The 26,432-nt window shown below is 55.3% G+C and overlaps 8 protein-coding genes across 8 annotated transcripts; 4 read left to right on the forward strand and 4 right to left on the reverse strand.

The window, feature by feature from the left end:
- Window positions 1-170: 170 nt before the first annotated feature.
- On the reverse strand, window positions 171-1,957 carry LTHEOB_2474 (Glycoside hydrolase subgroup catalytic core; the record flags this gene model as incomplete). The annotated part of the gene is made up of 2 exons (XM_035511290.1): window positions 171-1,785; window positions 1,842-1,957. 2 exons carry the CDS (start codon window positions 1,955-1,957, stop codon window positions 171-173), a joined length of 1,731 nt encoding a protein of 576 aa, XP_035364183.1.
- Window positions 1,958-2,777: 820 nt separating this feature from the next.
- Window positions 2,778-3,926, forward strand: LTHEOB_2475 (uncharacterized protein; the record flags this gene model as incomplete). The annotated part of the gene is made up of 2 exons (XM_035511291.1): window positions 2,778-3,011; window positions 3,066-3,926. The coding sequence occupies 2 exons, from the start codon at window positions 2,778-2,780 to the stop codon at window positions 3,924-3,926; spliced, it is 1,095 nt and encodes a 364-aa protein (XP_035364184.1).
- Window positions 3,927-4,789: 863 nt separating this feature from the next.
- LTHEOB_2476 (Phospholipase d1) lies at window positions 4,790-10,297 on the reverse strand (the record flags this gene model as incomplete). The annotated part of the gene is made up of 1 exon (XM_035511292.1): window positions 4,790-10,297. One exon carries the CDS (start codon window positions 10,295-10,297, stop codon window positions 4,790-4,792), a length of 5,508 nt encoding a protein of 1,835 aa, XP_035364185.1.
- A 529-nt stretch (window positions 10,298-10,826) lies between these two features.
- On the forward strand, window positions 10,827-11,927 carry LTHEOB_2477 (uncharacterized protein; the record flags this gene model as incomplete). The annotated part of the gene is made up of 2 exons (XM_035511293.1): window positions 10,827-11,211; window positions 11,266-11,927. The coding sequence occupies 2 exons, from the start codon at window positions 10,827-10,829 to the stop codon at window positions 11,925-11,927; spliced, it is 1,047 nt and encodes a 348-aa protein (XP_035364186.1).
- A 689-nt stretch (window positions 11,928-12,616) lies between these two features.
- Window positions 12,617-14,100, reverse strand: LTHEOB_2478 (3-hydroxyisobutyrate dehydrogenase; the record flags this gene model as incomplete). Its single annotated transcript, XM_035511294.1, has 3 exons — window positions 12,617-13,198; window positions 13,250-13,743; window positions 13,839-14,100. 3 exons carry the CDS (start codon window positions 14,098-14,100, stop codon window positions 12,617-12,619), a joined length of 1,338 nt encoding a protein of 445 aa, XP_035364187.1.
- A 750-nt stretch (window positions 14,101-14,850) lies between these two features.
- LTHEOB_2479 (Fructose-bisphosphate aldolase protein) lies at window positions 14,851-15,720 on the forward strand (the record flags this gene model as incomplete). The annotated part of the gene is made up of 1 exon (XM_035511295.1): window positions 14,851-15,720. The coding sequence occupies one exon, from the start codon at window positions 14,851-14,853 to the stop codon at window positions 15,718-15,720; it is 870 nt and encodes a 289-aa protein (XP_035364188.1).
- A 906-nt stretch (window positions 15,721-16,626) lies between these two features.
- LTHEOB_2480 (Fha domain-containing protein) lies at window positions 16,627-18,302 on the reverse strand (the record flags this gene model as incomplete). The annotated part of the gene is made up of 4 exons (XM_035511297.1): window positions 16,627-17,720; window positions 17,830-17,962; window positions 18,029-18,228; window positions 18,287-18,302. 4 exons carry the CDS (start codon window positions 18,300-18,302, stop codon window positions 16,627-16,629), a joined length of 1,443 nt encoding a protein of 480 aa, XP_035364189.1.
- Window positions 18,303-18,815: 513 nt separating this feature from the next.
- Window positions 18,816-23,259, forward strand: LTHEOB_2481 (RNA polymerase alpha subunit; the record flags this gene model as incomplete). Its single annotated transcript, XM_035511298.1, has 2 exons — window positions 18,816-18,895; window positions 18,945-23,259. The coding sequence occupies 2 exons, from the start codon at window positions 18,816-18,818 to the stop codon at window positions 23,257-23,259; spliced, it is 4,395 nt and encodes a 1,464-aa protein (XP_035364190.1).
- Between the last annotated feature and the right edge of the window lie 3,173 nt (window positions 23,260-26,432).

The following is a 26,432-nucleotide window of genomic DNA, read 5'->3' on the forward strand; positions in this document are numbered from 1 at the left end:
AAGCTATCGTCCGGATGTAAGTGTAGAGTTAGTAATTGTACATTCAAGTCCGGACGATGGCTTCAACTACCCATAGCATATACGAAAAAAAATAACCTTCGCTTTTACTTCCAATTGCAAATGGGCTTCTGCGACACTGCAGCCGAGAGTTCGCAAACCTGGTCCTCATCTCAAATAACGCGCTTCAATACTAGCATTGAAACCTCCAAGCCCTTCAGCGCCGGGATGGAGAGCGAGTTGCCATCGGTGCTCCACGTCGCATCTCCCCACACGCTCTCCTGCACAGCCTCCACTTCCACCCCCTCGGGTAGTTTGACCTTGACGTCACCCGCAACATTCCCATAATTCAGGTTCACCACGCTCACCAACACCGCCTCCTCATCCACCCACGCCGCAGCATCAATCCTGCTCGCTCCGCTCACCTCCAACCCTTTCGTCAGCGGCCGACCGATCAGGTAATCGGCCACCGCCTCGCCCGTCAACACCGCGGCCAGCCTGTTCGTAACCTCGAGGATGTCCTCGGTCACGGGAAAGTTCCACATGACGATGCCCTTAGCGCCGTGGTTGACGCTGAGGACGTTCATCACCACCTCCTCCGCCGCCGACGGGTAGCGGGTCCAGAACGTCTCATTACCAAACGCCTGCGGCGCGCCCCAGTGCACCCTGGCGCTGCTCAATCCCAGGATTTCGTCGCGGCGCGCGAAAACGTCGAGGCGGTTCGACACGTCCTCGAAGGCGCCGGTGCAGTCGTCGCAGCCGCAGCAGCCGTACGTCGCGTTGCACGGCGTCTCGTACACGGTCGACCACGACGTGTTGGTCGAGACGGGGTACACGTCGGACAGGATGATCTCGGCGCCGGCGGCGTAGTCGGCGTAGTGGAAGTCGTAGCAGTTGAGCGCCAGCGACACCGGGTGGTAGGGGTCGAGCGCGCGGATGGCGGCGCGCGCCGCCGCCGTGCTGCCCAGCGGGTTCGACTTGCCGTCCGGCTCGTCGCCCGTGTACCAGAGGAGGAGGGATGGGTGGGAGTGCAGGTGTGCGACTTGGTCGAGCATCGTGGTGAGGTTGGATGGCTCCCAGCGCACGTCGTATTGCAGGTAGAGGCCCAGCTCGGCGGCGCGGTCGAGGTAGGGCTGGAATAGGTCCCAGGGGAAGGGCGTGAGGCCGAGGTCGCCCGTGGGGACGATGTGGATGAGGTTGTAGCCCAGTGCTGAGAATTCGTCGAGAGTGGAGACGTTGGAGTGCCAGTATAGCGACCACTGCACGTAGTACGTGTAGGGGAAGATGGGCTGCCAGTCCGGGGAGGATCCGCGTCGGACCGAGAGGCCACCGTACAGGTTGTCGATGCGTGTCACCGTGCCGTTGTCTGTTCGGAGAGGGAGCTTCGTGACCTGGGTGTGGGCCGTGAAGGAGGTGGTTTCGTTGTGCTCTAAAGTGGCTACCGCTGTAATGTTGTAAGGCTCAAAACGAGCAGCAAACCCGGACAGATCGAAGGGTATTTCTACACTGTCGCCGATCTTGACGGTGGATTTTTCAACCAAGACAGAAGAGTTTCCATCTATAGAGACATCAACTCGAAGCTCTGCTCCGCCGTTTGACGAAAACGAGCCATTGGTTGACGGGAAAGGTTGGCCGACCAGGTCGGAGATAGTGGCATCGATGAGCAAAGCCCCGGTATCTTCGCCATCGAGGTATAAATTCATGCGTGGTTGAATCTTGAAATTGAGCAAGGGCACGCTGGACTTCTCTGGCTCTTCGAACCAGCCCCCAGGATTAAAGGATGCATTGCTATTCCACTTTTGTCAGTACTACGATCAGCATAAATAAGGTATTGATAGCCATACGTTGCACGATACGCCTTCCCGCACCAAATGTCGACCCCTGGTGGGTTATTGAATTGAGCCTGGCTTTGCTTCCAAGCAGCAGCAAAGACCAGCAACTTCGAGGCCACGCCAAACATGTCGGAATTGCAGAGCCTCAACCACTAGAATAATAGAGAGAATGTGCGTACTTAGAAACTAGGGGCGGTGCTCGTTGATATGTTATAGCCTTGCGGCTTCTCCGGCTTCGGCATTTAAGTGCTACCGTGACTCTTGACCCGTGACATCGTAAAGTATCATTTTAAGCGAAATGCTACACAGAGTAGCATCGAGCAGAAAACTCTCAGGAGCCGATCCGGGTAACATGCGTACGCAGCCAGATAACAGCGCGGAAAGTGGGGAAGATAAGAGCGGGGGTGAGCTTGGACCTTTTCTTCTTTCCCGGTGGCGGCTGCCAGGCACCTGGATGCCGGAATGACGTACAGAGGGGTACTGCAGCCCATGACTAGCGTGAAGAAGAGCATAGCCTAAGTGTGCCGCTTTTTTTTTTTTTTTTCAATGAAAAAGAACACGTACAGGTACTTGAAGCTATTGTCCGGACGTGAATGTATAATTATTAATTCCACATTTACATCCGGATGATAGCTTCAACTACCCGTTTATGTCTCTTTTCGTCGAAAAAAAAGAAAAAAGACACGCTGGAAGTCCTGGGTGCTGGTTTACTCTTTCAATCCTGAGATCCTCTAACCAACTCTTACTACTGCCATAGTCGGTGCAATACCTCTTGTTCGCCAGGAGAGCTTACTTCGCTTGGTTGGAGCTAGAGCCTTCGCTGCCACGCGCGGCTGCTCACGCGTTAGGCAAACATGACTGCCAAATGCGGAAGGCACGACTGGCATCATCGACACTTGACCACTTACTTCCAGCCCGGACCTTCAACCTCTTCACCAATCCACCACCATGCCGCTCTCCTTAGCTCACCGTCGCAGATCGCTTGGTCAATTGCCAAACCCACCCAGAGCGCCCATCAATACGACGTTCGCAACCACTCTGCCAGCTTTCAACGACAACGATTCACCCTCGAGCTTAAGCCCATCCAGCACCCAGGTCGCAACATCAGCCAGCTTCTTCACTGCGCTTCAGGGTAGTAACCTCAGCGACGACGACATGTTCGGGTTCGACAGCCCTGCTTCCGTACGCCTCCGTTCCCCATAGACGCGTCGCACACCGAAATAACCGTGCCTACAGCTACCCTCGGACGACGAGTCCGATTCCGAAATCAGTTCCATCGACCTCTTCCCGACCGACGTCTGGTCCATTGCTCAGCGCGCAGCCACACTCGGGCACCGCCGCTACGTTGCTCTGCCCGCCACGACCTCGAACAGCACCGTCGCAGCGCGCGCCTCGCACGTACACGCCCTCGTGACGCAGCAGCTCCTCCCTCGCTCCTCCCTCGCTCTCATCAACACACCGCATGCCCTACGCGTCCTCGTTATCTGGGCCAACACATCGCGCACCCTGCGCTCGCGCAGCATCATGCGCGGCCTCTTCACTAGCACACTCTTGGCCGGTACCTATTCCACTCGCCTGGTTCCTGCTCGCACCTGGGTCACTGGCGAGACCCCGGTTCTCAGCTGCAGCCCGGCGGCATTGCTGCGGTGCGAGAAGGAGATACTGCCTCTCAACCCCGTCATCGTTTTCGCCGAGATGCCCGTTCCTGAGGAGAAGGAGATTGCCGAGGAGAAGACGGAACTAGGAGTAGATGGAGATGACCAGGAAACGGTGGTGGAGTCGAAGAAGAAGGACAATGGATCGCAGGAGGGCGATGTCGCGGAATTATGGCATGCCGTTGCCGGCTTCGCGGGTTCGGCGGGTGACGAGCGGAGCCGGGTCTACACGTTCCTGGATCCCAGCGCAGAGGCGGATAGACGCGCAGCCCGACGCATGAGAGAGATGATGCGGTTGGAGGGGGTCGAAGTGCCGCCGTTGGTGGCTTATATGGCGGAACCGGTTGAAAACGAGGCAGCTGATGACGACGGCGATGAGACTGATGAAGATGACGGAGCCAGCGGCGAGGATGGAGGTGGTGTCCTATTGCAACACTGGTAAATAAATGGGAGAGCAACTATTAACAAGCGATAGCTTCAAAAATTTGAGTCAAGTAGAAGAAATACCAACCAGGAATACCTCAGAAGGACTTAAATTAGTCGTTACGTAGGTATTTGAAGCTACCGTCCGGACGCAGATGTTCATTTAATAATTCGACATCTGCGTCTGGACGGTAGCTTCAAATACCCACGTAAGTCGAGTGCTGTTGCTCGCGAAGATAGTTGCAGAAAATCATTTCTTTTGGCAGGACAAAGGTCTAAGTCAAGAAAACTTTATAGGAAATTGCATTAACCGTGAAGAAATGAAGAGGCGAAAGTCCAAAACGACGGTACCTATTATTACAAGCAGAGAGACCCCAAACGAAACCTGTACACCTCCAGGCCTACTCTGTTAAAAGTTCCATAGCTTCCACTAGTAAGTGGAATTTTTTTCCCCCCAGGCTTCGGTTATGCCCCTCTGCCTCCGTTTTTTTCCGACCTGCCACATATGCTTTTTTTTTTCTTTTCTCTTTCCATTCGTCGCTTATGCACTCTATTAAAACAAGATAAAGAAAAAGAGAAGGAGGAGAAAGGAATGCTGGAAATGGTTGAGTGCAGTGTTGCTTTGTTCAGCTAATTTGTTTCCTTCCCGCTTTAACGCCACGCTCGGATGATAAGAAGAAGCAGCACGAAAAAGGGCCAACATGAAGAAAGCAAACAAAAGAGGAATTGCGCGCGGAATACCAAGGCGCAGAAGAGAGGACCAACTGATAGGAAGAAAGAAGGATTTGTACTTGGGACCAATGCTTTGGTGAGAAGCGCCTCCTTATGTGCACCGGCGCTGGGGTTTCCACAATGTACATATGTACTGTAACAGCCAACCGCTTAAGCATAGATCTCCAGGGGTGCAATCTGATCGACAGGGTATAGCCAGCCACCACCTGCTTCTTCTTTCTCGAGCCAGTCGTACGGCCACTGAACGAGGTGTCCTTGAACCAGACCCAGGAGTTCCTCTGCATCTTGCTTGCCCAGCAGAGCGGTGTCGTCATCAGCTTGGAATGCCTTGATGCTGCCACGTGTGGCCGCCCGCTTGCGGCGACGCTGGCTGCCTGCTGGCTTGAGACTGGTATTGGTTTCCGTAACGTTGAGATTGCCGGTGCTACCAGATGGACCGGTAGGAGTGGTGATCGTAATGGTGCGTGACCTGCCGTTGTTGTCGTCGTTTGCGCCACGCGACGGCGGCGCGTCTGACGAGACAAAAGACTCGTTGCCGTAATGCATCGGGCTCATTGGAGTGGTGAGCATACCGTTGGGCTTTTCGCTAAAGTCGGCCCCTGACCCAGCGCTGCCGTTGGCGTTTGAAGTTGCTGTCGAGGGCTTGCTGTGATCACGCCTTTCCTGGTCCTCCGCCCACTGCTCCACGTTACCAGATGGGTGGCTATCTCTGGAGTTGCCAGGAGCAAGCTTCTCGTCGAAGGCCTTTCCAGCACCGTCTGCAAGAGTAGTTCCAGTACCGGGAGGGCCAGTCTTTCCTGGGGTCTCTTGGGCCATACGTGTCTCGCTCTTACCCTGACCCTGAGACTTGGCAAAGCGTTCTCCGAATGCCGCATACTCGCGGTACTCCTTCCATGTGCGTACCTCGTTATCGGGCATGCAGCGGAACACCTGGCGGTAGATTTTGGTGTTGTTTTCTGCGACAGTGTGCCAAGTGTCCAGGAAAAAGGCGTCATTGATAGGGTCGAGCATGCAGTCTTCGGTGACGAGCGGACGCTTCATGTTGGAGACAAGTGCGCTAATGAGCGTGTTGGCAGTGGCCGAAGTCGTTCTCAGCAAGGGCGGGCCACCGATATCAGTATCGTCCACAGCGGGCAGAGCAGGAAGCTGGCTGAGCTGCGTGAGCCCGAGTTCCCTGGTGTTCATCCTAGGTAGTGACGGAGGAGGCATCTTCTCGTTGCCAAGATCCTGGAGCACCTCACTGATTTGGCTCACTTGAGAGCGGGCCGTGTTGCTGCGGTTGCGTCCCTTCTTCGGGCTGCCCTGCTTGGGAACTTCAAGAGTGTTCTTTCCCTCAGGTGCTTGCGGAGTAACTAGGACCTCATGACCATGGATGTCGATGGTCGAATCTCTTCCGCGGCTGTAGCCGCGAGCTGAAGCCTCCAGGAAGTGGTCGGCACCTTCACCGCGGACATCACGGTCTCGGTTCAATTGAGCAGCCGCCGCGGCGTCTTCATCAGCATTGGGGTCGGTCGTGAAATCAGGAGTTTCGGGATTCGGCTGAAGTGCATTGTCCACGGCATCGTGGTTGTAGCTCATCGCTTCGGCCTTTCTGATCAAGTCCTCCTCGGCGCGGTTCTTGTTGTCGATGAGCTGCTGTTCAATCGTCGAGTTGGTCTCTGCACTTGAGGGTCTAGAAACATCGCTGCTGTATACCTCAGATTGCTCTTCCTCCAGCAGTTCGTCAACGTCAATACCAAGGTGCTCACGCATGAGCCTGACACGCAAGGTATGTGCGAATTTGGAAACCTTGTAGGGCTTGCCCGCCATGAATGAAGGGATCATGTCAGTATCTCTGACGATAGCTGCCACTTCGGAATCACGAGATCCAAGCAGGGAACGCTCGTTGATGTTAGCTGATCCAATGATGACAATGCGATCGTCCACAATCATGCACTTGGCGTGGATGTATAGCTGCTCCGTGACGAGCGACTTCTTCGGCCCAATACGTCCCCAGGACCGGAGAGAGTAAAACTGGACATAGTCTTCGGGTTCAATGCCGGCGGCACGAAGTCTTCCGAACAGAGAGGTCTCGCCGCGGCAAATACTCCGGTACTGGCACTGCATGATCAGACGGACGCTGGTTCCATCCTGGCTGTCAACAGTACTCTGGAAACCTGGCATCAGCGGAATAACGAGAATAGCTCGCCACGACTCTCCGTTCTTATGAGCGCGCTTGATACGCTCCACAAGCGCATCGTTGATCTTGTTGAGAATCTTCGTTCCCTCAACCTGGCAAGAACTGATATAGAACTGGTTCTCAATGTAGACGAAGTGGTCACTTGCTTGAATACTCTTGACATACGCATTCATGATGCTGTGCTCAGTCCGATCGGGGGTACCAAGGGACCACTTGCATGCAGAGCGAAGCATCTGGATCTCACAGGTGCCGTCAAGTCCAAGGGCCCGAAGGTCGGCCTGGTTGAAATCCGGTGGAGGGAGAAGGTAAGGAGTAGGGCGGGTAGGAGTCTTTCCCCGACGGAGATAGTTCCAACGCTGGACGAAATGTCTTGTCAAGTCTCGAGCTGGTTGGCCAACTATCTGCATGCCAATATCATGCCACGGCATGCGGGGAACCTTTTCTCTGTCATACATTTCTTCATAAGGCTTGTCAAGAGCGTAAAAGTCGTGCACTCTAGGGTTAGAGTAGTCCTTTCCGGGCCACATTTGGCAGTGTTCGGAATCCTTCGGAAGATCGTTATCCAGCTCAAAGCCTGTCAACTTGTCATCGTTCAGAACATGGCTTGGTGTATCCCATCGTCCAAAGCACAGGTCGACACCGCCACAGAAAGCAACCGTATGGTCAACAATGCAGATCTTTTCGTGATGAGCCCAGAAGAATTGGTTCTTCTTGATTTGGTGGGGAGACCGCTGGACAAATACGTTGGGATGAAGATCGAGCAGCGACAGCTTGCTGTATTCGGAATCGATCGGGATGGCGGAGTTGATGTTACGGTACATGATCACGAAGATCTTGACACCCTCTTGAGCCTTGCGCTGCAAGAGACGATCTAGCCTCCATTTCTGGCTGATGGCAGGAGGTCTACGCAGGTAAAGCTCAGGGCTGAGCCACCAATCATGGATGTAGATGACATCCCTGGCCATGCTGATAGCGCGAGAGACGTTCCACATATAGTCCCGCGCATCCACGAGCCACTGGGCCCAGACATTGTGTCTTACGGGCGCGAAGCTGTCGAAACGATGCGACTTTGACCATTCCGTTTGCGACATCATGAACTTAATGGACTCCTGGAATTGGCCCATCTGCCTTTCGTTCTTGGCCAGCAATTTGAGCTTGCGCTCGGAGTTGACTAGACGAAGCATGTGTGCGTTGGGGTGAGCGGCAGATGTCTTCGCCTTGCTAGCCATCTCGCGCGCACCCTTCTTCTCGTCGATACGGAAATCCATGTCTACGAGGAAGACGTCGTAGATGTTCATTTCTTCAGGCGAATCAACACAGCAAACGTAGCTGTGGCGCACGAGGAACCATTTCGGCATGTGAGCTTGTTGCTTGAACCAATGAGGGTTCCAGCCCGTCTGATTGGCCGCCTTGTTGGACTGGATCATCATGAAACCCTCTTTTCCGTGGTACCCGCCTTCTTGTGCGAGGCGGACGCCTAATGCAGAGAGCTCCAGGAATTTGCAGAGTCGGTTGCTATCGGGCCGGAAAATGACGAAGGTGATCAGCTGCTGAAGATACTGCTCCAACTTCTTTCGTTGCTTGTCCTGATACGTATCCTTGCGTGGCGCGTTGGTTCCAGGAGCGCCAGGGACTTGGCCAAAGAAGCTGCCGGTGCGAGCCGTCATCTCACCAACGATCCCGGGTGTCTGTTCAGGGCTTCCAACGCTTGAGTTGCGTCCTGCGGCATGCTGCTTCAATGAGGATCGCCGTCTCTTGCCGTTCTTTCCAGGCCTGTCAGTTCCACTTGCATCACCATCTGTAATCGCCCCGGGCGCTTCCTCGTCGTCGTCCTCCTCCTGATCATCCAAGAGACCACGCATTCCACGCACGTAGGGTAGAGCGCTTCTGGGAAACCGCGGAAGTTGACTCTTGTTGGTATCCTCGCCCCTAAATCGTACGTATTTTTCCTTGGCGGTGGCAGTCTTGTACTTGAGGTGGAGATTGCCAAAATCACGGATAGTCCGATGAACGACCCATTTCATGCGGGTCATACCACTGCCGTATTCAAGCTCGATCCTGAAGTTGACGTGGCGGTCGTTGTTTTTGTCGCTGATCTTTTGGCTGTCGGTGATTTGGACTTTGAGTTGCTCCATAAGAATCGGCACTCTACGTCTGTCGTGCTCGTCTCTTTGGAACATACTGGCCAGGAAGAGGGCTGCGGGGGCGCCCGCGAGGAGTTCGGCAACCAGCTCTGCGGATTTTGCGTGGTCGATTCTGTTTTGCTCCTTCCGCTGCTTCCCAAGCATCTTCAAGCCGGACTTCAACTGGCGCCACTTTTGTGCGCTGATGCTAGTGGTGCGCTCACCGCGCTGTCTCCATGAGGGAGACTCGGCAGAGCCATCGAATCGGTTAGCAATATTGGTGAAACGCCGGAAGTTACTCGGTCGACGAGCGTCCGGAGTTTCTTCTCCTGTAATCTCCATCCTACGACTCGAGAAGCTGAGCCGCCGCCGTGCGTGCATTCCTCTCCTCCAAGCGCTCTCTTTCGCAAGCATGTCCCGCCCTTCATCCTCAGACAACCCCATCCTTTGATTTTCAGGGATGTCCGACATGGTGCCTCGCCGTGCAAAAGGTGGCTTGAATCCAAAGGGGTTTTCGGAGGGCGAATCTCGCGGGAAGGAGGGATCATTGATAGTCTTCGGGGTAGCTGGAGCAGTGCTCGTTCCATGTTTTTGGCGGCGGATCTTTCTTCTCTGACGCGGAGGACGCGCTGGGCCTTCTCCTGCGCTCTCGTCATCTGCCTCTCCTTCACTTCCTTCTTCTGCAATGTATCGTGGTTGCGATCGCTCAGATTCCGGAGACAAGGGGCCGGTTGGTGTGAATTCACCAATCGATCCAATTGGCCCATCGCCAATGGTGAAGCCACTTATACTTCTGCTGTGCCCCTGCAGCGGGTTCAGGGCCCTGAGCCGGGCAATAAGAGAGGCTTTATCCCTGCCATGTCGTTCCAGCTCCTCTTCATCATCCAGGGAGTGTTGTCTCGAGTGTCCACCAGCCGCTCCTTCCTGCGCTTGAGAGCGAGCGAACTGCACGCTGCGACGTCCGCCGGGCGTTGATGTGCCGGCTTCACTTGTGGGTTTTCTCGATAGTTGGCCGTGCGAGTTGAAATCGGTCGGGTCAGCGATCTGACCAAAGCTCGGGGACGGCTCGAGGGGATGCGGGGCTTTGGCAGTAGCATTCTGGGCGGCGGCGTCTCCAGAAGTGCCGTTTGCGGCGGGGAAGGGGAAGCCCGCTGCTGACTTGGGCTCAGCGACGCCCTGCTCGAATTTCACGGAGCCCGCAGTTTCCGGCCTGTTAGCATCGTCGGCGTGAAGAACCCCCTCGTCGGCAGAGCCGTGAGCGCGCTGCTCTTGGCGCAATGGCGAAAAAGTCTGGGCCTGTTTTTCGGGCGGAGGAGAGGTCCGCGGCGAAACGCTCGAATCCCGCGTCTCGGCCATATTGTTGTGTTGGGCCCCTAACCCACCCGACGTGTCGGCGCGCAACGTGCGGGCGATGTAAAGGAACGGCGGAGGTGCAAACGAGCGGAAGCTTGTCCAGCAGCGATCTAGACCCTGGAGATCGAAAAGTGCAGATCCTCGTGTCGGGTGAGGTGGTTACGGTGTTGGCGGTGGAGACGTGCTCTCCCGGAGACGCGGTCGGCCAAGGTGCGATGTTGCGGAGGTGCGGAGGTTTGCGGAAAGCTGTCTGGGGGGCGACAGGAGTGAAGGGAGTGTTTGCAGGAGTGCCCCTGCCGTGAGAGAGCGGCGAGGACGGTGCAGGAGTTGCAGGAGAGGGGGATTGGCGTAATCTCTGCTGGCACACGGAGATTGTAGAGATCTACGGGATGACGCCAAGCGGCCTTGTGCAGGTGGAGCGTGCCCGTCTACGTCCCTGCCCGCACCACACCGCTGCCCTCTCTCCCGAACACACGCGTCAACACCAGCTCCTGACGGCCAATCGCGATAGCCGGCCGTAAACGTTTCAGCAATGGCCACGCCGAACCCGCTCGAGGGCACCCACCGCGCCACCCCGCCGCCCCGCGTCTCGCAGAAGACTTTCCACATTGCGGGAATCCTCACAACCGTCCACGGGCTTGATGAGCTGTCATCGCCCTCGCAGCCCGTCGCCTGTCTGTGGCTGCTGAATCCACGCCTTCAGACACAAGAATGCATGGCGCCAATTGCCGCACAGGCAATCACGGCCTGGAACAAGCGTCTGCAGAGCGGAGGGGGTGGTGCGGGGCAGGCCAAAGGCCTGATAGCCGTGAGCTTCGACCAGCGCAACCACGGTACCAGAAAGGTCGACGCCCTTTCAAACGAGGCTTGGCGCAGCGGCAACCCGCGTCATGCCCAGGATATGTTCTCCATCTATCGTGCGTGCTCCCGCAGTGCATATGCCGTGTCAGGCTAACATGTCGGCCCTGCAGATGGCACGGCTAACGACACTTCCCTGCTTTTGACCTACCTTGCTGCTTACATCGAACCTGAAATAACTCAAAATCTCGTTCTCGGCATCTCGTTGGGCGGCCATGCCACCTGGCTGGTCGCTCTCCACGACCCTCGCATCACCACAGCCGTGTCTATCATTGGGTGCCCGGACTACACATCTCTGATGGTTCAGAGGGCAGAAAAGTCAAAGCTGCAGACCTGGACTTCCAGTGAGCCTCCGGGCTCGCGTTTCATTGGCTCGGCCGACTTCCCTCGGGCGCTTGTAGAAGCTGTCGCCCTGTACGACCCTGCAGGCTTACTGATGGGCGGCATCGCGAATCCAGATGCCTTGACTGCTGCCGAGAAGCAAGAGCTCGGATCAAAATTGAATAGCCGACTTAGGGGGAAGCGGATACTGAACCTTTCCGGCGGTGCCGATAAGCTCGTTCCTTACGCTTGTGGCGAAAAGTTCTTGAAATTTTTGAAGAAATTCGTCAAAGAAGAAGCGCCTGCTTTAGGATTGGAACTAGAGGATCTCATCTTCAATGGTGTTGGGCATGAGACGACGCCTGCGATGGCTGAGCGTGCGGTGAACTTCATCTGCGACAGCATTGCATCGGAGAAACCCTCATCATCTTCGGTCCGAGAGTCGAAGATCTGAAAGGCCCCGGTAGATGAGAATTGTAAGTACAGGCCGCTTCAACGAATGATGTAAATGAATTATAGATGTTCGATACGAGAAGAGCCGGTGTTGTGCAGCTGCTGTTTCTAAACGAAATAAGGAGTGAAATAGGGCCCACCACAACGAACGTGCCTGAAGCACCCTAATCCGGCAATTGCCGTTTGACTGGAAGTGCGTGCCCACAACACCTCCTTTCTGTCGGAGCGACTTCCGCTCTTGTCTTTCACGCATCGTCTCGCGATTGCTCAGTTTCTATTCTCATTCCTTTCACACCCCTGACCCAAGCCTCAAATTTCCGAGCCTCTACATCCCGCAGTGAGGCACAAATACATGATCTGGAGGCTGCTTCGAATCATAAATCTCTCCCCGCCAAAAGGGGCGATTTGATTCAGGGCTGCATGTGTATTGATGGCCTGCATGGAAGAAAAGCCCAATGCCAAGTTCATGTCTGTTGTTGCAGTGCTGCAAAAACTCCATATAGTCTCATCGAAGGGTTGCAGTTACTATTCATCTGTGAAGTTGAAAAAAATACTTTTTATTACTTTGGTATCAGAATGCGTCGTCCAGACCGAGATTATCCTGAGGTATAAATCTATACATCCAACATCAGAATCGAAGAATCAAGGAAAGGCATCCAGTCGGCGGCGAAGATATTGGGTATCCAAACTTCACTGCAGCAGTCCGAAGTAGGACTTCTCTTTCTGATCACCGGCGACTCTCTGCGCTGTCGCCAGAAGGTTCAGCGCCGCGCCCGCCAGCGGGACAGGGCAGTAGAGTTTCCTGCCAGCATTAATGGCCTCGGCCAGGTCTTCCCGAATCTGCTTAACGTCGAGCGGCTGCAGACCCTCCCGGGCGCCGGCCACCTTCTTGCCCGTAAGTAATTCAATCATCTCGGCTCCACGCTCGCGGAAGGCGATACTCGCGCCGGCCGCACCGGACGCGAGGTCGTAGAACTGGTGCAGGTCGAGCTTGAGGTAGTGGGCAAAGCTGATGGCTTCGGCAGCGGCGAGCAGAAGGACGCCGCGCAGGAGCTTGAAGACCAGATCGAGCTTCTCGGAGTTGGACGGAGACGACGCGCCGTTACTCTCGGGCTTGACGGTGCTGACGGGATCGGGGAAGTAGGTGCGGACCATGGCAGCATCGTCAAGGGATCCGCGGCCTTCGTTCAGGCCGATCAGATAGACCTGTTCGGCGGCGGAGGACAGAGGAGTAGGGAAGTTGACGAGGCGGGCGATAGAGGTGATGATTCCCTTCGTCAGTCAGTACATTTGCGTGATTTTTCGAAGTCAAGATTCACGTACAGCGTCCTTAAGGATGATGGTCAAGGCGCTGACAGGAGGAGTGTAGTCTTCAGCCAGCGTCCTGGGAACTCGGTTCTCATACATCCAGAACCATTCAGGACTCTTGCAGACGGCATCGTAGACCTCTTTTGCGTCGAGGCCCAAGCGCGCCGCAAAGCCGTGGGCCTCGCTTGCAAGCAGAATCTGGATTGCAGCGAGCACCTGATGCACCATCTTCATGTTGCTGCCCTGGCCGACGCCGCCGGGGACAATGTACAGACCCTTTGGATCCGACATCTCCTCCAAGAGCCATCGGGCCTTCTCGGTAGCAGCATCCGAAGCGCCGACCATGATGGTCAGGGTGCCGTCAGCCGCGCGTTTGGCGCCGCCAGATACCGGGGCGTCAACGAAGAAGATGTCGGAGCGGCCAATGTCAGCCAGCTGCTTCTCGACCGACTGCGCATAAGCAGACGGCACGGTTGAGCACAGAAGCAGGGTAGCGCCCTGCGGCAGGGCTGATGGAGCCAAAATAATTAAGTTAGCCGATCAATTCTCCAAATCGGGTAATGTTGCGGCCCGAGTCAGTGGCGCGCAGCACATTTCCACTTACCCTTTACGATGGAGTCGCCTTCACCAAACAGTGCTGACTGCGCCTGGTCGGCTGAAGCGACCATCAGAACATGGAAGGCCGCATTGGCGGCGGAGTCGGCGAGCGAGGTGGCAGCAATGCCGCCCTGTTGTTGGAAGCGCTCGACGCTCTTGGGGAAGACGTCAAAGCCCTTGACCTGGTAGCCTTGCTTGACTAGGTTGGCCGCCATGCCGAAGCCCATGGCTCCCAGGCCAACAAACCCCACAATTGGCTTCTCAGACATGGTTGGAGATCAGGGAAAACAGACAAGGATCAACAGGGACAATCGAAGCGATCTAATGCAGCATATCAATAATAACGGCGCTGTGGAATATATGTAGGTGGTTGTCGGCGGAGCGTAGACCGAGCTCCCCGCACCAAAAACTGCCGTGCCGAATGACGTCTGCGGGGCTCCCGCTCGGTGTTCTCTCCGTGCAGGGGTCCTCATCAGATAATTGTCCACCAGCTCCATCAATTCGCCGCATCGTGAGCCTCAAACCCAGTCTGCACGTCGCCATTGACCCTCTTTTGCTCCTACTCTCTCCGAAATCACGATTTGTCCCGGTCTCTGCACAGCAAATGTTCTCGTCATGTTTTTCTACGGCGTTTGCGAATCGGCCGTCGGCAATTGAAAAGATCCACCGGAACTCGAAAACGGCAAACCGAACTGCTTGCCGTACGCCTCTGATGAAGGGCATTGGCGCAAAGATCTGCGGTTACTCCGGGGTACCAAATTCGGGATCGTAGCATTCGTCCCGCGTTTCCGAACTGCGGCAGCCATACCCGTCCACCTCCACCTCCACCATTTTCCGATACATAATCCGACCCATTGCGTTTCCGATCCTTCTCCAATCGCCTATCGGTCACTCCACTCACCTGGTACCCCGCTTCCCCCACCACAATCTGGGAAGAAACTCGTAGAGAATCCGCACGAGACCCCAACAAAACAACGCCACCGAATTCGCGAAGCCTTCCTCCACCTCACTGAGCCACCATGGCCGCCTCCACGAAAATGGCCTCCAACCGCGCCCTTCCCATCCTGGCTGCCGCCTCAGCAGGCCGGTACGGCATACCAGCCATGTGCTGTTACAATACCGAAGGCATCATCGCCACCGTCCGCGCCGCCGAAGCGAAGCGCTCGCCAGCCATGATCCTCCTCTTCCCGTGGGCGATCCACTACGCCGGCGGCCTGCTCGTCCACCTGGCGGCCGAAGCCGCGCGCGACGCCTCGGTGCCGGTGACGGTGCACCTAGACCACGCGCAGACGCCCGAGATCGTGCGGCGCGCGGCCGACCTGGGCGGCTTCGACTCCATCATGATCGACATGTCGCACTACGAGCGCGACGAGAACCTGCGCCTGACGCGCGAGCTGGTCGCCTACTGCCGCGAGCGCGGCATCGCCACCGAGGCCGAGCCCGGCCGCATCGAGGGCGGCGAGGACGGCGTGGGCGACACGGCCGACCTCGAGGGCCTGCTGACCACGCCCGACGAGGCCGAGCTCTTCGTCGACACCGGCATCGACTGGCTCGCCCCGGCCTTCGGCAACGTCCACGGCAACTACGGCCCCCGCGGCATCCAGCTCGAGTACGACCGCCTGGACGCCATCAACAAGCGCGTTGGAGACAGGGTCAAACTCGTGCTGCATGGCGCCGATCCTTTCACCCAGGAAATCTTCCAAACATGTATAGGCCACGGCGTTTCTAAAATTAATATCAACAAGGTGCTGAACAACCCTTACGTGGATGCGTGGAAAGAAGGTGCCGCTAAGAAGCCGTTAACGTCCGTCATCGAAGAGGGGACCTTGGCGATGCAAAAGGCAGTTGAAAGCTGTATAGATATGCTTGGTAGCGCTGGCAAGGCATGAGGGCAAGCCGGTGGAACCAATGGGATCAAAATATGACAAGAAAGTCAAAGATACTATTAGAACCGGGCTCTGGTGGTTTGTTCAGTAGCACGTAATTGGATGATACGTTCTCATGTATTAGCCTTTTCTTTTTTTTAAAAAGACCAACATATGTGGGTAATTGAAGCTATTGTCTAGACGAGAATGTGAAATTAAAAATTCTACATACACGTCCGGACGATAGCTTCAACTACCTACGCAGCCTTTATGCCCCTTTATAACGCGAAAGGATGTCGATTAGTAGATGCAGCGAGTGTTGGTGATATGTCACTGTTAAACGAGCTAAGTTAACCCTAATCAAGAAAGAACAATACCGTGGTGGCAACAAAGGAGCAAACCAGGCACAGAACAAGCAATTGGCAGGCCGTTGGCCTCATGGCAAAGCATGTCCGGCGGGCTGTTTGTCAATAACATATAAGACTCAAAGGGACGTAATTCATTCAAAAGTCGTACACCTCATGGGGATTAATCATTGTACGTGTCATTGCTCAACGGGAATACCAGTGTAACTTCCTTAACGCATTGAAAACCAGAAAAGCCAGAAGCCCATGACTAGAGTCGCAGAAAATCCGATCAAGACACCCACCTCCGTTCCAACCTTGACCGTCCATCATGCTTCCATCGTTTCCAGCAGCTCATCTGCATGTAGCGCCACCTGAACCCGCACCGAATATAATCGAACGCCAAGTCCTACCCTGCCATCAACCGTGGGTAAACTCAGTGTTGGGGATGAAATCGAAATCTGCATGAAAAAAAAAAAAAGGTTATGCCGTCCATGTACGCCCGTGTGCTTGTAATAGGAAAAGGTGAATGAAGTGTACCGCAAAACGTCCCATGTTCTACCCGGGTGGGCGATCTGCCTGCATATTACGCAGGATCGCCGCTGCCAACCAGCAGCGTGAACATGGCAACACCACCAACAACAGCCCCGATGCCAATGTCGCGAGCACGGCGTGTGAAGGTGGCTAGGCGGCGACTGGACATTTGCTCTGGCGTGGCGATCTGGTTGGCCTTAACGCCGGTGCTGGGCTCATCAGTGGGCTCAGCATCGAGTTCGGCCTCACCTGCAGAACGTTTCACGCAGGTTGGCTCGACCTTACTTCCTTCAGCTGGCTCTGCGGAGATCACGGTATCGTCAACCAAGGGTTGGATGTCTGCCATGTTCTGGTCGTCGACAGAAGCAGGAGAAATGTTGCAAGGGGGGTCCTCGAGAAGACTGCCCACAACAGCGGCTTCTTGAGGGGCATCATCGGCGGTGACTTCACTAGGATTGGCCTCGGTCTTAGGGGCAGGTTCGCAGAGATCGTTGATAGAGTTGCTGAACGGACGAGCCTTGAGTCTCTTTGAGGACGTGTGCTCATCCGTCTCCATATTGAAATTGAAGTGATCCGTGGGCTCAGACGTCCAAGCAGCCGAGGTCGACGAGAAGAAGGTAGACTGATCCGCCTCGGAGTAATCCGGCCACTCTCCACCCGACATTCCCGTATCGATATCAGTACCAGGCGGGAGCACGGAACTCTCTCCTAGGTAAGAAGAACAGAACGAGGACTGGTCCTTGGCAGCAGAGCTGGAACCCGTCTCGGCAGCGGCCTCGGTAGAAAGGCATGCAGAATCCGTGGAGCAGCAGTTGTCCATCGACATACCATCGTACCCCTCAAGCTCGTCAAGCGAGTCATCGCTGGAAGTCTGAAACGAGTCGTCTTGCGAAGCCTCAGAATCATGCTCAGAAGAGTATGTGTCTGGAATCAATGTTACGTCGACCGCCTCATGGTCCGACATGTAGTCGTCTTCAGAGTCGTAATCTTCGCTGTAAAGGGACGAATCGTCACCGTATCCCTTCTTGGTGTCTGAAAAGGCCATCGACTGGGGCATCGTGGCGGAAACGGGCATGGCAATGGGCGAGGCGTTCGTAGGGTTGACAGGCTCCACGCGGAAGATGAAGCGGGCCGGCTTGTACGTGGCTGGATAATACATCAAGAAGTCAGTGTGAGCTACTAGGTGGCTGTGTAGAATGCGTGGAGATTTAATATCTCAAAGTGCGAAGGAGCAAACAGGGCGGGCTAAGCGTACCGTTTCCGCGAATCACAGAGGAACCAAACTGCAGCGTGGAACCGGAGCAGATGGCGCGTTCCTCGCCCTGCGGGAGCTCTCGGTCGTCGACACGGGTTCCATGCATGCTCCTGAGGTCCTTGATAAGGACAGTCTGCACAGCGCACTGTTAGCGTTTCATGGTGTCGCCCGGCGGACGGGCGGACAGGGGAAGGCATACTGTTCCGGCGGGGTCGAGGGTGAAGGCGGCATGCTCCTTGGAAATGACCGGGTTGCTGATCTTGGTGTTGTCGGCAGACGCAGCAACACCACGGTTCGACGAGGCGCGACCGACGATTACATCCTGGCCAGCAGCGAGCAGGACCCGGCGCTGCGGAATGCTGTCGCTATCGTCAAGGGCGACTAGCCTGACTTCGAGAACTGAAAGAAGTCAGCTTCAAGACAAGGCTCGCAGTGAATAGCTCGCCCGTCTACACACCTTTGCGGTCAGACATTACGGCGAGGGTGCGGTGGTGGAGAGCCAGGAGTAAGTGGGTGAGTCAAGTGAGAGGTGGTGACGCTACGGGTGCCTTATCGAGCAGTGTCCGACAGCGGCCCAGGCGTCACGGGAGCTGGCGCAGCCGGGAAAGGCGACTTTGGCCGGGTTGAAAGCGGTTGCAGACAAAGAAGCGCAGTGAAGAAAAGGCTCTCATAAGTCGAGAGAACCAGCACTTGCGGAAGGCCGTCGGTGTGAACAGCGGAAGGAGGGAGGCAGGGAGCTTCGGAGCCGCTCAAGGCGACCGCGGGGGAGCTGCGCCTTAGCTGCCTGGCATGTACGGGGGACGGGAGCCGATAAGATAGCCGGCAAAAGCTCGGCGGTACCCCACCCGGCTACCGGGGCCTGCGCGACAATTTCTGGCCGTGAGTCGACTTTTGCTGCCTCTCCACTACCTAGCTTTGCGCCCCTGCCTCCAGACACTTCGCCAGCACTCACTCATGCCCGACCGTCGGTAGCACATACAACCATAATGGCGACGCAAGGGGAGGTTAAAGAGCAGGTGGTTGATCGCATTCCCAAGCGCATCACAGAGCTCCAGTTCGGCATTCTGTAAGCGCGCCCACCCTGCAGCTTTGCGCCTGGTCTGACTGTGTGGCAGCTCCAACCAGGACATTGTCAATCAAGCCGTCATCGAAGTCTCCGATCGTCATGTGTACGATGCCGTCGCCAACGGACCCAATCGCGCAGTCACCAAGCATGGACCTATGGACGGCCGCATGGGTATCTCCAGCAAGAGCGCCAGCTGTGAGACCTGCGGCGAAGATTTGAAATCATGCAACGGCCATTTCGGACACGTCAAACTCGCCCTGCCGGCCTTCCATATCGGTTACCTAAAGATGATCATCGAGGTTCTACACTGCATCTGCAAGGAATGCTCCAACATTCTTCTGGACGAGATGTCGCGGCAGAAGTACGTCAAGAGCTTGCGTCGTCCCGACCTTGACAGTCTGCAGCGCACTGCAGTCTGCAAGAAGATTTCCGCCGAATGCCGGAAGGTGAAGAAGTGCCCTCACTGTGGCGCAACCAATGGCCCCGTCAGGAAAGTTGCTGGCCACCCGCTCAAGATTGTCCACCTCAAATTTGATGCATACAACAAGTCCAATGCGAAGAGGAAAGAAATGCCCCGTGGAAAGCCGGAGTTCGACAAGTCGTTCGAGACCGCAAAGCAGGGAAACGCGGAGCTCGACAAGCATATCCGAAAAGCGGTGGATGATATGAATCCCTTGAGGGTGTTGAACCTTTTCAAGCGCATCAAGACGACTGACTGTCCGCTTCTCGGAATGACCAAGGGAAGGCCCGAAATGTTCATTTGGCAATACGTTCCTGCACCTCCAGTGACCATCCGCCCGTCTGTCGCACAGGAGGCTGCCACCACCGAGGACGACATCACCAATAAGCTCGGAGATATTGTGCAAATCAGCTCGCTAATCCGCGCAGGATTGGCCAAGGGCCTTCCTGTACAGACGATAATGGAGCAGTGGGATTTCTTGCAACTTCAGATTGCCCTCTATGTCAACAGCGACGTCCCAGGTCTACAGGCACAGGGGGTTGGAAAGCACATCCGAGGATTCTGCCAGCGTTTGAAGGGAAAGCAAGGACGATTCCGTGGAAATCTTTCCGGCAAGCGTGTAGATTTCTCTGGTCGTACCGTCATTGGACCAGATCCGAACCTGTCTATCGAGGAAGTCGCAGTCCCGGAGAGAGTTGCTAAAAACATGACCTACCCAGAGAAAGTTTCGAGATACAATATTGAGAAGCTGCGCGGCTGTGTAAGACGAGGAAAGTTCAAGCACCCTGGTGCTAACTTCGTCCTGAAACAGGATGGCCGCAGGCTTGTTCTCGAAATCCTTCAAAAGCTGAATAAACTGGACCAGACCGCAGAACAGCTTCAGATCGGCGATGTGGTTGAGAGACACATTGAAGACGGCGACATTGTCCTGTTCAACCGACAGCCCTCGCTTCACAAGCTCAGTATTCTCAGCCACAAAGCCAAAGTTCGACCTTGGAGAACATTCCGTCTGAACGAGTGTGTCTGCAACCCGTACAATGCCGATTTCGACGGAGACGAAATGAACTTGCACGTTCCACAGACCGAAGAAGCCCGCACAGAAGCCATCGAGCTGATGGGTGTAAAGAACAATTTGGCCACACCGAAGAACGGAACCCCCATCATCGCAGCCATTCAGGATTTCATCACCTGCGCTTTCCTGACTACGAGAAAGGATTTGTTCTTGGACCGGAAGACATTCGCCCTGATGTGCAGCTACATGTTCAACGGTGACTCCGTAAGGGATCCGGAAACGGGCAAGTACCATAAAATCGATCTTCCTCCTCCCGTGATCCTCAAGCCTCAAATGCTCTGGACTGGAAAGCAAGTTTGGAATGTTCTCATGCGCCCATACAAGGAGTCCAAGGTGCTTGTAAACCTCGACGCTGCATGCAAGCAATACAAGGGCAAGATGAAGGACCTTAACGAAGATGACGCGTGGCTCGTTGTCCGGAACTCAGAGGTCATGTGTGGTGTCATGGACAAGTCAACGGTTGGTGACGGCAAGAAAGACTCTGTGTTCTATGTCATGATGCGTGACTTCGGTCCCGACTATGCTGTCCAGGCTATGAACCGTCTGGCGAAGCTATCGGCACGTTGGTTGACGAATCGCGGTTTCTCCATTGGCGTTAGCGATGTCACGCCTGGCAGGAAGCTCGTTGAAAGAAAGACAAAACTCATCCAGGACGCTTACGTTGAGGCCAAGAAGATCGTCGACCTGTACAATACTGGAAAATTGGAGCGCGACGCCGGCTGCGACGAGGAACTGACAATGGAGAACAAAATTTCCGGTGTCCTCAATAAAGTCCGTGGCGAAGCAGGTGACATTTGCTTTTCGGAACTCACCCAGTGGAATTCGCCTCTTATCATGGCAAAGTGTGGTTCCAAAGGCTCCAACATCAACGTCGCCCAGATGGTTGCTTGTGTCGGACAGCAAATTATCGGCGGTGCACGTGTGCAAGATGGTTTCCAGGATCGTACCCTTCCACATTTCGCAAAAGGCGGCCGCCTGCCCGATGCCAAAGGTTTTGTGGCGAACAGCTTCTACTCGGGTCTGACTCCCTACGAGTTCATCTTCCACGCCATGTCTGGTCGTGAAGGTCTGGTTGATACTGCAGTCAAGACTGCAGAAACCGGATACATGTCACGTCGTCTCATGAAGTCCTTGGAAGATCTTTCCGCCCAGTATGACGATACGGTCAGGAACTCCGCCTCGCAAATTGTGCAATTCCGGTACGGTGATGATAACTTGGACCCCGTGGACATGGAGGGTAAGGCTAAGCCTGTGAATTTCGTTCGCTCTTTCGACCATGCCAGAACCACCACCTGGGATAATGAGGAGCGTGGGTTGCTGCCTGAGGAGATTCGCGATATCGCCAAAGCACGTCTTGACGCCAAGCGAAGGGAGATCCAGCGATACTCTGAAACAGGCAAAGAGTTGCAGTTCATTGAAGATAACCTCGAGTTCGTTGACCAAAAGGAGTCGAAGCGTAACTTCTACGATGAAGTTCAAGGTTTCATTTTTGGCAAAGCGAACGATCTGGAAAGACTAACGACTCGCTTCGTTGAGGTACAAGAAGACAACAGGCAAAAAGGAGAGGCCGTTGCAGATGATGTGGGATTTTCCAACATTGTCGATGGAGTTTCTAAGATCTCAGGTCGCTGCTTGGACTACTTCCTGGACCTTTGCCTCACCAAGCATGCTCAGTCGCATGTCCAGCCTGGCCACGCTGTTGGTGCCGTTGGTGCCCAGTCTATTGGTGAACCTGGAACGCAGATGACGCTCAAGACTTTCCACTTTGCTGGTGTCGCTGGTATGAGTATCACACAGGGTGTCCCGCGTATCAAGGAAATTATCAACGCTTCCAAGGTCATCAGTACTCCTATTATCACATGCGAGTTGGAAAATAAGCACGACGTGCGTGCGGCTCGTCTGGTCAAGGCCCGTATCGAGAAGACGTACCTGAAAGACATCACTCGATACATCGAAGATGTCTGGTACGACGATGGTAACTACCTCAACATGCGCATCGACTGGGATACTGTCAATTCTCTTGGTTTGGAGCTCACCCGAAACGACTTGGAGCTTGCCATTCTCAAGGCACCAAAGCTCAAGATCGGCGCGGATGGTGGCAGGGTCGAGTTCTTCAACAACCATCTGCGCATTTACGTCCCTGATCTGAGCGATCCTCAAAGCGATAAGCAAAAGAAGGCTGCCGCAACCCGCTCGGCAGCCTCAAAGGCCAAGAATGCGACAGATGATGCCTACTTCGCCCGCATCCAACTCTTGAAGCGCGCTATTCCGGAAATCGCTATCAAGGGTTATCCGGAGGCCACCCGTGCCATCATTAAGAAGGAGGACAATGAGCAAGAGGACGTATCACTTCTGGTTGAAGGTTACGGCCTGAGACTCATCATGGCAACTCCTGGTGTGAAGGGCACGCACACCTACACCAACTCGGTGCTCGAGTGTTTCGCTGTCCTAGGTATCGAGGCTGCACGCTCGACCATCATCAAGGAAATCGCGTCCGTCATGGGTTCCATGGACATCGATCCGCGACACATGCAGCTGCTCGCCGATGTCATGACCTACAAGGGCGACATTCTGGGTATCACGCGTTTCGGTCTGGCCAAGATGCGCGATTCTGTCTTGCAGCTTGCCTCGTTCGAGAAGACACCCGACCATCTCTTTGAGGCCGGTTATCGTGGCAAGAGTGACGGTGTGCAAGGTGTGTCGGAATGCATTATCCTCGGCCAAAGCATGGGCATCGGCACGGGTAGCTTCAAGGTCGTCCGGAAGCTGAACCTGGCCCAAGAGGATGTGGGAAGGAAGGGCGACGCGTTCGAGGGACTCTACAGCTGGTAGATGAAAGGGTGGTGGTGGCGACAACGGAGTCATGCGGTGGGGATTCGGAGGCTAAGTTTACTGATTTTGGCTTGCATTGCGGCGGCGTTTCATTGGCAGATTCCTCTTCTGAACAAGGTGCAGTTCAGCTTACCTCCAACTTGCATTTTAGGTGCAGGAGCTAAAAACGCGTTTGATGGGTCGAATGACCGAAGGCATTCTATTTTTCTCCACAGTAGTAAGAAGCGCGGAAATACCAAATGTTGATTTTGAAGACGTTCACAACTCTTCCGTCCTCCCTGCCTCCCGGGACATGATAAAAGGGTTTCGCTCGCATATGCGATCCCAGCGAGTCGTACTTTTCGGTAGCATGCCGTGCAAATCTTTCCCCCATTACGGTAGCAGACTGACTGCGGAAGGCTACTTACCACCCATCCGTGAAACCTATTTTCGTCTTGCCTTTTCCTGCTTGCTTCCGATTGCTCTCCACCCCAGTCGGATGCCCTGGTCGGGCCAGCCTCCCCATCCCCTAGCTGGCCAGCCTGCTGTGCTTGCTGCCTGCTGCAAGGCTGAGCGAACTTAGGGTTACGCAGAAACGGGGAGAAGATCACGCTTCCCGCTGCTGCCGTGGACATCGATCTGCACACGAGGCCATGCACGCGGGAAGAGAAGATGGCGACGGCGATCGCTGGAGTGACGTGGTGCTACTAGTGGTAAGCAATGTTAGCGTGAATGGCTTTTGTAGGGAGCCTTTCAGCTACCTTTTATGCTCGATGACGCACGGAGGAAGTCACATTGGCTGTTTTGCACCGACGGGGTGTCGAGGCTAAGAGTTATGCTGACCATTGATTTGTGGTGGAAGATGACGATTAGCGAGGTGGAGCATGTGAGGGGAGAGTTCCCGATCGCCGCGGCGGCGGTGTTCGTTAGCTACTTCCTCTTTGGATTTTCGATGCTTAAGTGCGCCTGTGACAGGACTTGGCAGGCTTACCTCTTGTTGATCTCCGAGCTGAACGCAGGGAGCTGCTGTATGATGCAGGGGAAGACGAGGACATGCGGGAAGTTAGCGTTGCAGAAGAGTGGAAGAGGGCGGGGTGGTGGGTAGCAGTGGGAATGCGGTGTGGGATGGGGAGGGGGAACCGCGCAGGAGCCCGCGGACGTTGCGTGGCAGTACTCGGGACTAGAAGGCAGAGAAAGAGAAGGAGATGGAGCAAGCTTGTCCTGCTGCTGACCAACCCTAATGCGGGTCTTCCTACCGAGAGCGTAGCCATCGTCGTGTAACGGCGAGCGAACACCTTTCCCGGCGCTGGGCGATGGTGAAAGCCGCTCCGGCGGTTCGCCACCGAAGCACCATGGCAGCACAACTCTCACGATAGCTGCACAGGTTGAAGGACATGCAGAGGCACGAGTGAGGCACAAGTCATGGCACAGGGCCGCAACCGCCGGCGTCCCTCTGCCCCGATAGTGCGGCGCGGATGCATGTCGCTGTCGTGAGAGGTTCAAGGGCATTGCTACGGCGGAATGGAAAGGTCCTCGGTCTGGTACCGGTAATTGTGCTCCATCTCTGGGAGGGGCCGCGTTGTACGGGCTGTCGTCATGTGCGCGCTTTAAGGTTCAAGGCCAAGGCGTTGGACTCTTGCTCTTGAACTTTCCCTTATGCTGTGCGATGGGTGAGGTAGTATGCATGAGGACCAGCATGCACTGGGCCTTTGCGTACGTGCGTTGTTGCGTGCGACTGAGTGACTTTTCGTCTTTGCTGATGCTGGGCCGATGTCTGCGAATTCGTTCTGAAGCGCGTGCATTCTTTCGCTTGTTCTAGTGGCGCTGTCTTCCAACCCCAGTTACCCCATTCGGGTTCCTGCAGATGCACGAATATCCACTCCTTGCTTCATGTATTGAAGCAGTACGCGTGGACCTGCGCAGCTTGGTGAGCCCGGGCGTGGCTCACCGGCTTATCCGCATGGCTGGGCTTATGCGTGGAACTCGCGTGCAGCAGGCTGTGGCGTTGGGACGAACGGACTTGGTCGAGTTACACCCCCGGTGCGCGCATCCTGGTACGTGAGACGTTTTGAAGGGGCGCTTAGAGGAAAAGTCACGCTTATATCGGCGTCGGGTTCTTGTTCGGTTATCGACATCCAGTGAGATGCGGGGGATGCTGAGGCTGCAAAGCAAAGACTGGCGAATGAAGCGGTGTGTACAGCTGAGCCATTGGCTCTGGTTGCTGGTCCGGCGTGGCCGTTAGTTGGGGCCCGTAGCACAGAGGCTGACGGCCGTCTCCGTCCTCTGGAGTGCTTTCGTAACCAGCGTCAACACACAATCAGCACTTTCCATAGGCGACAGCGTCATATCAGTGATTATGTGGGAAGCCTTCTGGGTATCAATCTTGTCTTCTCCCAACATTGCGCCGAAAAACACTGAAGAACACCGAATAGGAAAGTGACTTCCACTGTGACACAATTGTGTCAGGACGCCTGATCCTTGCCGTCGGCGTCGCTCCTCCGACGACCCTGGTCCTCGGGCTGATCTTCCTCGTCTACACTCTGTCCGTAGAAGTTGGAGAACCCGCCTCCATAGCCTGGCCCGCTGCAGGACGTTGCCGGTGACGTCATTTGAGATGTACTTGTCGACGAAGTACCTGCATTGTTCAGGAGGCACTGGCGACAAGTCTCAGTAACGACACCGCAGCCTTTGCACTGTTGGCAGATTGGGTTGCGATACCTGAAGAGAGTTTGGTGAGCTGATTTCGACATTTAATGGCATCACTCACCCTTGTGGATGCCCGGCACACCTGGGACATGTCGAGATGGCCAAGCCACCAATACAAACATGCTGGGCCGGAGGCGGCGCTGATTCCGTGGAGCGTGCTGCGGTTGGCCAAGAACTTGACATTGTGACCGCTGCTTCCAAGCGAGGTGTATTTAGGTCAGGTGCGTCGGACAGTTAGAGTGCGAAAAGGGAAGCAAGGCCTCAAGGCATAAAGAAACCTATTCGATGATTGACAGTTGGGCACGAGGCGAACATTTGACTTCTTATAGCAGAGGAGCGTAGTATGGACCTGGAATTACCCTCTGGGGCTTGCGGACCAGTCAGAATTAGGGCGACAGCGTACTGGGACACAACCTTTGCCGACTGGCGGGAAATGGAAGCCTCGATGATCGAGCTGAACATCCGCTAGATCGGCATCCAATCAAGGT

This window comes from Lasiodiplodia theobromae, assembly GCF_012971845.1.
Source record: "Lasiodiplodia theobromae strain AM2As chromosome Unknown scaffold_6, whole genome shotgun sequence".
Classification (NCBI taxonomy): Eukaryota; Fungi; Ascomycota; class Dothideomycetes; order Botryosphaeriales; family Botryosphaeriaceae; genus Lasiodiplodia; species Lasiodiplodia theobromae.